The 9,266-nt window shown below is 39.8% G+C and overlaps 1 protein-coding gene across 1 annotated transcript; it reads left to right on the forward strand.

Annotated features, from left to right (window-relative positions):
* Positions 1-737: 737 nt before the first annotated feature.
* atcaya (ATCAY kinesin light chain interacting caytaxin a) lies at positions 738-8,447 on the forward strand. Its single transcript, XM_062424269.1, has 12 exons — positions 738-814; positions 2,755-2,813; positions 2,925-3,173; positions 3,685-3,858; positions 3,974-4,076; positions 4,197-4,328; positions 5,158-5,244; positions 5,697-5,795; positions 6,048-6,083; positions 6,315-6,365; positions 6,497-6,552; positions 8,281-8,447. Exons 1-11 carry the CDS (start codon positions 738-740, stop codon positions 6,528-6,530), a joined length of 1,101 nt encoding a protein of 366 aa, XP_062280253.1. The 3' UTR covers positions 6,531-6,552; positions 8,281-8,447.
* Positions 8,448-9,266: the final 819 nt, after the last annotated feature.

Below are 9,266 nucleotides of genomic sequence, written 5' to 3' on the forward strand. Positions count from 1 at the left end.
CTGTGCTACTCTCATGCACCACATCAACCAAAACAGACCTGTGCTGTTGTAAATGATGTGTCCCTACTGTGCTGTGATAATGGATCTGGCTTTCAGAGATGCAGAGAAGTGAAGTACACCCTAATGCCACCCTTGATCATGCAGTCAGTCTGTGGTCACTGCTAACTGTATGCAGCATTCATCATTTCCTGAATTATTTTTGAACTCCTGAGCACAAATGGAGACTATCAGATGTGATGCTTCACCAGCTGCACCGTAAAGATGCATTGTGAATGGAGTTACAAAAAAGTAGCAGTCACATCAGTGAAGAAAGGATTAGGGAACAGTGATGGAGGATTAAGTCTGCATGTTGTCCTCCACTGTGGCCTCTTGAATTCCACCCAGGAGGAGATTCGTACGTAATATTTAACTTTGAGGAGAGCTGAACTCAGAGAATGGGCTCTGTCCGAGTCAGTCACATGCCTCTCACATGTGCTCCTCTGGGCAGGGGGATAAAAACCATGTGACTAACAGTGGTTTCAGCCCCTAAATTGTAATGATAGAGACTAAATTATTTAGATTTAATCCCCCCTCCACAATCCTAGCTTTTCCCGTTGCCATTTAAATCAAACGTGCGGTCATGCATATGACTGTCTAGTCAGTACACTCATTTTAATTGACAGTTTTCATGTGTTATTGTGCTCATGATTAAATAGTTCTCTTCACACTTGCAGGCCCCCTGCTCTCCCTTCTGAGGGATGGGCACAACAGAGGCAACTCTGCGAATGGAGAACATGGAAGTGAAAGACGAATGGCAGGATGAAGACTTTCCCAGGTTGGACCCTTTTACTTTCTACTGATAATCATCCATTCATCTGTCCTGTTGTTTTCATATCAAATATGATCAATTGGTTGATACTTTGCTAATAATATGAGGAATGAGCTAACAAGCTGTCATAGAATCTCTCAGTTTTACTTTTACTCTACATACAAGCTTTGCTATGTATGATTATTTGCAGTTTTGTAATAATGATACTTGTTTGTTTTATATAGATTATTTATCTTTATGAACCTTTACCTTGTTTCTGTTCTGTTTGTTCTGCTGTTTTAGCAACAGTGGAGCTAATGGTTCACGATTTTAAGGAAACTGTGACACTTTGGCTTCATATTCATAATAAGTGGCACTAAAATAAGTCGGCTGATCAATGACTTGACTACCACAGTAGAAGAAACAGAAACAAAGAGGTAGATCAAGAAAAGACAGACAGTGATAGTTGGATTTAGAAAGTGTGGGACTTTGATACTGTGAAAGCTTGATGGACATAAAAACAGAGGTCAGCGTAGGCTCCCTTCTCCTCCTCTTCCTTCCCCCTCCTCTTCCCTGCTCACTCCTCCCTCCTCCCTCCACTGTCAGATGGGGAGGCAGGAAGCCAGGGAGCAGGTGCAGCTCTCTTTGTAAATGGTCTCAGGCTACGTCATGTGACGCAACGGCAGCCACTGATCAACAACACATCATCGCCAGGAAAATGGTGGCACGTTTTGGTTAAAGAGAGAAAGAGAAGGAGGAAAAGCCAGCAGTAGCAGCAAAGGCATCATTAAGGCAGCCTCTGAGAGATGCTCTGTACTGAACTGTCTGTTATCGACTGAGAAGACAGGGAATGAGTTAGCTTACTGAATTTAAAGGTGTGTGAAGTCAAAAAGCTCATTTGACAAAGCAGCCCCTCCAGAAGGTAAGCATCATCGGTTCATCCTGATATTGACGTTTGAGCTGTCGCAGCTGAAAGGGAGAACGTAGCCATAGACAGGAGACTATTCTGCTTTTGTTAAAAGGAAGTCCCTTTCCACATAAATCTGACATCATGTTTATTGAAAGGGCTTCTTTTCCGACAATAAAGGCATTGGACTATTAATCACTCTGGGCGTCCCCAGGGAATAGTGTTGGATCATTCGTCGGTGCCCATTTCTCTGGGCTAAAGCCGGTGTTGTTGGCTCAGGAGGAACACACACTGTCACACACTGTCCTCCTGCAGATGGGACAACGAAGCACGCTCGCTTTCCCGGGAATGCTGCATGTGGAGATATGCTAAAATCCTCTCTGCTGAACAACACTGTGCTGCAGCCCTCTGCAGCTCTTTCTTACTAACCATAGTTCTGCAATTTTGCTTTCAGTGCCTTGGTTGTACTGGGTGTTGTTGCTGATATGCAAAAAAAACCCTAATGTGAATAGTTTCGCTTACCACACAAACATATGCAGTGCAGGATTTCAACCTGTCTGCTCCTCCTTCTGTGCATGGTGTCAACAGTAAATAACATGCAGCATAAAGTGAAAATCTGTATCAAGAGACACAGAGGAGGTTTACTGGCCTCAATATCGCTTCTCTCTCGTTCTCTGTCCTCCATTCCTTCCCTTTTCTTCTTTATCTCTCCTCCTATCCCTCATAGCTTTGCCTCACACCCTGCCTGGCAGGCCTGTTATCTTCATGACTCCCCAGGGAGAAGTTAATTACCGTCTCTACTTTTCCTCTTTTTTAGTGCTTGGCCAGATTAGTGACAACACCCACGCTTCGAATGGTCCACTGAACACCACACTAATTACAATCTTACATTTTATTGTGAGATTAAAATTCAGGATTTACTTACTAGCAAAGTGTTAAAGTTGCTTTTATTCAAGAGGCTGAGTCATGTCTTAGTGCCAATCCTGAATTTCTACATGTCACATTTTACACTCAACAAGCACTGTACTGGTTGCTTATGTGTGTGTCTGTTTTCTCCCAGACCACTACCAGAGTACGGAGACATGGATCCCTCCTGTGGTCTCACAGATGACAGAGTCTGTAAGTAATACCGGAGAATGGAAGATCTCTGATTGGTCACTGACCCTTGCTATATGTCTTCAGTTACATTTACTGATCCGCTTTTCTTCTCCTCTCCTGGTCTTGGTGTAGCCCCTCCCAACTCCCTGAACGTGAGCCCACCTGCAGGAGGTGGAGGTGTGTCTTCAGCCCGCCGTAAACGTCGTACGTTGGTTGCCCCGGAGATGAACCTGTCTCTTGATCATAGTGAGGGGTCTTTGCTGTCAGATGACTTCCTAGATACACCTGATGACCTGGACATAAACATTGATGACATTGACACACCAGATGAGACAGACTCACTGGAGTTCATCACCAATGGCAATGAACTGGAGTGGGAAGGTGAGGGTCGCACATGCACCACCTGATGACTGTCTACTGTTTAACATTGACTCTGACCTCCAGCCTCCAAAATGAACCTTGTTAAACAACATTAATATTATAACTTCATCTTACTTAAAGCCACTTTTTAGCTTAATCAGAAAGAGAGAAAAGAAATTTTAGCTAGAACCTTAAAATCTTAAATCACAATCTTAATTAATGTTAACGTTAATCCTTAACGTTAATGAAGAAGTAGGTATGTATGGATATTATGATCATTTTGCGATTATGATTATGATTTAAGTCTAAAATTAACCCAAATGCTTAACCTAAAATGTTTTTTGAAGAACCAATCAGAGCAACTTCACTCAAAATAACACACACACACACACACACACACACACACACACACACACACACACACACACACACACACACACACACACACACACACACACACACACACACACACAGAAACACATATTGGTATTTATCTTTCTGTAGTATAAAATTCAGCTCTATGTCTGTCCAGATGATACACCGGTGGCCACAGCTAAAGCAGGCCCTGGTGGTGGTTCAGGAGAAGCAGGCGAGGATGGGAATGCCAGCAATGGACGTCTCTGGAGGACGGTGATTATTGGCGAACAGGAACACCGTATTGACATGCAGGTCATCAGACCCTACCTGCGGGTCATCACACACGGAGGTCAGTGAAAGAAAAGGGCAGAAATAAATTGCATAACTCATTGAAAACTTTGAAAATGTGCTGTAATGTTAAATGTACAAAACCTGTGGGTAAAGAACTAAAACTCTCCCTTCAGGTTATTATGGCGAAGGCCTGAACGCCATCATCGTGTTCTCTGCATGCTACCTGCCTGACAGCAGCTGTCCAGATTACCACTACATTATGGAAAACCTCTTCCTGTGAGTCTGCTTTGGCTGACTGCTTTTTATTTTTCTGTACAGGGGTTTTAACCTTTCTTCCTACCATTCTATTACTCTGTGTTTCTAATAAAAAACAAACACTCCTCCCCGCTCCTTCAGGTATGTGGTGAGCAGTCTTGAGATGCTCGTGGCTGAAGACTACCTGATCATCTACATGAATGGGGCCACTCCTCGGAGTAAGATGCCCGGGATCAGCTGGCTCAAGAAATGTTACCAGATGATCGACAGAAGGTGGGTAACACCGATTTATATCCTCTGTATTAAAATGTTCAGTTACATAAGAAAATAACATTTCTAAACTGAAATATAACAAAGCATACCCTGTTGTTAATAGCTACTGATCTCCATCAACATACAGACAACACTCATACTCCCCGAAAGGGAGAGAAATGGAAGTTGTCACTTGCTGGCAGTCCGTAAAGTGAAGATGAGTCACAGGCTGCATTTACAGTTAGACTATTTCAAGAAAATCTGTCAGGGCAACGTTTGAAAAACAGTGTTACATGTTTAATATCCTGTGTTACTTCACAGCTATATATCCATTTTAACAGAAGCTTTGAAACTGCCAAACACTGAGTCTCACTCTGCTCAAAAATGTTTTTTTTGTGTTTTGTGAACTTCAGTTGGGTGTTTGAGCTTTACTGTGCAGAATGTTGTACGTGCAGAGTTTGACACTAGAAGACTGTTTTCACATTCATCTGCTGAAAGTGGAAAGTTTCTCTGTGCTAACTAAATATCTGAGTTTAAGGTGTGTACCTACAAGTGACATTTGTGACATTGCAAGGACAATTATACTGACAAATTGACTTTTTCAGTGAAGTAGGAGACATCTTGTGTCAAGTAGTTAAATGTTTGAAATAAAAAAAATGATGTTCATAGACTCTGGATTTTTAATGAGATAGAACGAGTTGATGTAAGGATTTAACAAGATAAATGAACTTTTTTGTGGAAAAACTGTATTAGGCGCATTATTATTTAGAGTAGAGTATTTCATACATCTTAAAACATGTCTGGAGGGCAACTTTAATTTTTGACTTTTTTATTTTTGTTGTGATTGCAGATTGAGGAAGAACTTGAAGTCTCTGGTCATTGCTCATCCCACGTGGTTCATACGAACTGTCCTGGCTATATCCAGGCCGTTCATCAGGTAAGACTCACACGAAACAACAACTGAACAATCATGTTTCAAAATGAGAAATCAAACCTGATTCACAGACCTCAAAATCCATTTTTAGTACTAAAATGGTTTCAAAAATGAATGGGAGACCATGCTTATAAGTTATCACTTCTGTATTTAGAGGTACATTTTTTGCCTTCGATATTTTCAATGAAAATTGTTGCATAGCCTATTTAAGGATACAATAATAGCATTAGTTCTGCTGTTTATTAATTCCAAAGAGCATATGTGCCTTTCATGCTAATAACTCTATGTAGTACATCTTAAAAGAAAACAGTAAAATGTAATTGAGCAGATGTTTATCAAATAATGAACACTGAATTTTTCTTTTCCAAGATTGAAACAGAATATTTTGTAACTGTAACATCAATGATGCATCACCTTGAACTGCAGCTGTGTTGTCATCCTGTTGTCCTCTGCAGTGTGAAATTCATGAATAAGCTCCAGTACGTCCACAGCCTGGATGAACTGGCAGAGATTGTCCCCATGGAGCACGTCCATGTCCCTGAGTGTGTGGTGCAGTAAGTGTCTTTGACCACTAGATGGAGAAAAAGGGCCGCAGCAGTGACTCTTAAACTTTCCTCCCTCTTAATGATTACTTACAGTATATATTATACATTACTCAAGCTTATATAAATCTATTAGAGAGCAAGTCTAATGTGCTTTGATTTTAATGCATTTAATATAAGATTAGCACTCTAGTTCTGGAAAATTACTTAGATGGCAGGATTTACTGTGTGCAGTGAGAAATTAACAGTGTTACTTATTTTCAGATTTGACGAGGAGAGGATTAAAGCACGGAGGGAAAGGTAAAATCCATTGTCATTGTCTTTTTTTATCTAAATATGATTACATACATTTTGCTCCTACAGAAATGAAGCGTGGGTAAAGCAGTCTGAATTAATTGGCTGCACAAGAGTGCCTTTAAACTCAGTGTGTGTTGTGTGTGTGTGTGTGTGTGTGTGTGTGTGTGTGTGTGTGTGTGTGTGTGTGTGTGTGTGTGTGTGTGTGTGTGTGTGTGTGTGTGTGTGTGTGTGTAGGATGGAACAGGAGCAGTCAGTGTCACAGGAACCAGTTAAAAAATCTGAGAGGTACTGGTCCTCACTGGATTTTAAAATCATATTCTCACATTGCACATTTGACTAGTTTTGACATTCTTCAGTTTAATGAGCATCAACATGGTTTTCTTCAGTTCTCAGTGCGTCTTTTTGCTTAATTCCAGGCCAAAGTCAATGTTTGCAGATCATGGATTTTGAGGACAGCGCTTTCCTGGTGAAGGTAATAAAAATCACTGTTGTATTTCTTGTATTAAGCACAAGGTGGCTCCACTAGACCACGCACTGCATTTCAACATAGATGTCTAAATTGTGACCATTACATATTCCAGCATAATGCAATTGATATATTTCAGTATAAAGATTAGAACATGTCAAGAGAACAAGACAAGTCCTTAACTGTATTAGACCACATTCATGATATACATTTTTTAAGTAATCATAAGGTATTTATCCATTTGGAAAAAGAGTAATTGTGTGAATCAGAAATACTCACACAGAGTGTTCAACCGTACCTCAGTTTCTAGCTGAGTAAAAGACCAGCAGGGGCATATAGGGGCGTATAGTCAAATGTATAAGAAATTCATTTGGTCAATAAATAATAAGAAGAAAATCTATGCAGCACCGAAAAATTTAATTTGAGTATAAATGTATTTGAGAAATTAAATATAAGGTAGGTGTATGAATATATAATTTTTCTTACAATAACTGGATGATTATGTGCCTCTTTTGTAAATAGGGCAATTTGATTTCAGAGTCGTCACATGTGCATGAACACAACAGCCTGTGGAGTTGTTTCGATACTCAGTTGATATGGAGTGTGTGTCATAGGGCGGAGGTGCAGGCAGGTGGGATGTGGATGCGCAAGTGTAAGTTGGTGCATGTAGGGAGTGTAGCTGCTGTCTTTTTTTCACTTCATTTAGATTCAGGTTGTCTGTGATGTTGTTGGGGGGGGGGGGGGGGGGGTGACTGTCTGTAGTTGGTAATCTTTTTTTCTGACTTTTTAACACTAATTCTCTCTTCTTGCATGAACTTGTTTTTGAGCTTCTTTTCTTCTTTTCAGTGTTCTCCTGTTGCCTGATATACAAATAATAATACAAAGTCATGTCCTTTATAATTCAAGTTATACCCTAAGACTGATTTTTTGTCACTGTATTTCCCTTCACTACCTTCATTTTCACCTTTTGTCATCATCTTGTTCCACACAACTCTTTTATCTGCTTATTCTAGCTGCTTTGTGATGTTTCACTTAATGATTCTGAAACTCAGGACTTCATGTTGTTATTCCTGCATCCTCCAATCAAATGAAAATATCTTGTGCATCATTTCACACACATTTGCCCAAACTTCAGCCTTACTCTCATTATTTTTGTAAACTTTGAGATCTCTGCTGGAATTTCTGTCGGTGTAAAGCGTTTGTTTGCACACCAGGAGGTTACATACTATATCTCATAGAAACACAATATAAGGACTGACAATTTTAATACAGTTTAAATGTCTCCATAAAAACTGATATAAAGTATCATGATGGTGTAAATCTCCCCCATGTGGTCCTGAACAAAGGCTGTAAATCATGAATGTCTGCAGAATAAGCAGCATCCATAAGTAAGTCACAACCACATCCAGCTTTCAGAGTATTAATGAGAGTCATACAGTATGAGCCTTTTCACACCACCTGGCTCAAGGATATATACAGTAGTGTGCTGTAACTGTCTGGCTGTCTGACATATCCACTTGGGTAAAGGTCATAACACTAAAATACAATTGTAAAATAGAGTTCATTTAAAACAGTAGGTGTTGTACAGGAGGGGTTCTTTACAAAAGACAAGGGTTAAAATACAGCGAACTAACACCATATGATAAAATATCCTGACATCATTTATTTAAGCTGTTTTTGAAATGGTCTTGTTACACCATCATCATCCACAAACATGTTCTTCTTTTTATGCAGCACGTGACATGTGGAGCATGAAACCTTTGATTTACACCCCTGAGAGGCAGAGGTCCAACAAGTCTATATATGCTTCTTCGTTTTATCAACATCCTGCTTGCTGATGATTTGTGCCATCATTCATGATCAAGATGGCAAATGCTCTGTCTCATATTCCCCCCTCGTTGGGAACCCCACCTCTCCCTTTTTCCCCCAGAGGGGTTTATATCGCAACTTGAAAATGAAAATGTCTGTTGGGCTCTACTAGTTTGGGAGAACTGTTAAATCATAGAAACAGTTGTTCAGTTTGTTGATTTATTAATTTGTTTTGTGGCTCATATTGAAATGTTACATCATTATGATGCTCATGGGGACATTGGATGAACATCAAGTTTAAAAATGAGGCACAAAAGTAACTGAAAAATTAAAAACAGACAACATGTTTCTGCATTCAGTTGAAAATTACAGGCTGTTCTGTGGGTGATAAATTGTTAATCCAATATCCAGACTGTTTTTCTGAGATCCTGAAAAGAATAATAATTGACCCTAAAGATGAGAGTGATTTCTGTGGTAAAAGATTAAAGACTCGACAGTGCCAGAGATGTGTAACAACACCTTCATTGAATTGGTCAATAATGTGTATCAGATGTAAATAACAATGGTTTTCCAACACATCAGTTGCCTTTATATTCTATTTTTTGCCTCATAACTGCTGTATCATAAGGCCTTTTCAAGGTCTCTCTTTTGCTGTACTGACTTTTGAAAATGTCCAAATGTACTAACATTCAATGACGTAAGGATCATTTGATTGTTCGTTCATACTGTTTACTCTGTGCCCCCCATAGGTACCTTAACTTGTTTTATGTTGTGCCTCGGTCTTCTTGTGTGTAAAATGCAGGGACATGATTACTATTTGCATTCTGTGGCCTGAAAAAACCCCAAATGAGGAAATCTATAAGAATCATATGTAAAATGTTTGTAAATGTGCATGCAGGTAATACTTGTCT

This window comes from Scomber scombrus, chromosome 8, assembly GCF_963691925.1.
Source record: "Scomber scombrus chromosome 8, fScoSco1.1, whole genome shotgun sequence".
In the NCBI taxonomy this organism is placed as follows: Eukaryota; Metazoa; Chordata; class Actinopteri; order Scombriformes; family Scombridae; genus Scomber; species Scomber scombrus.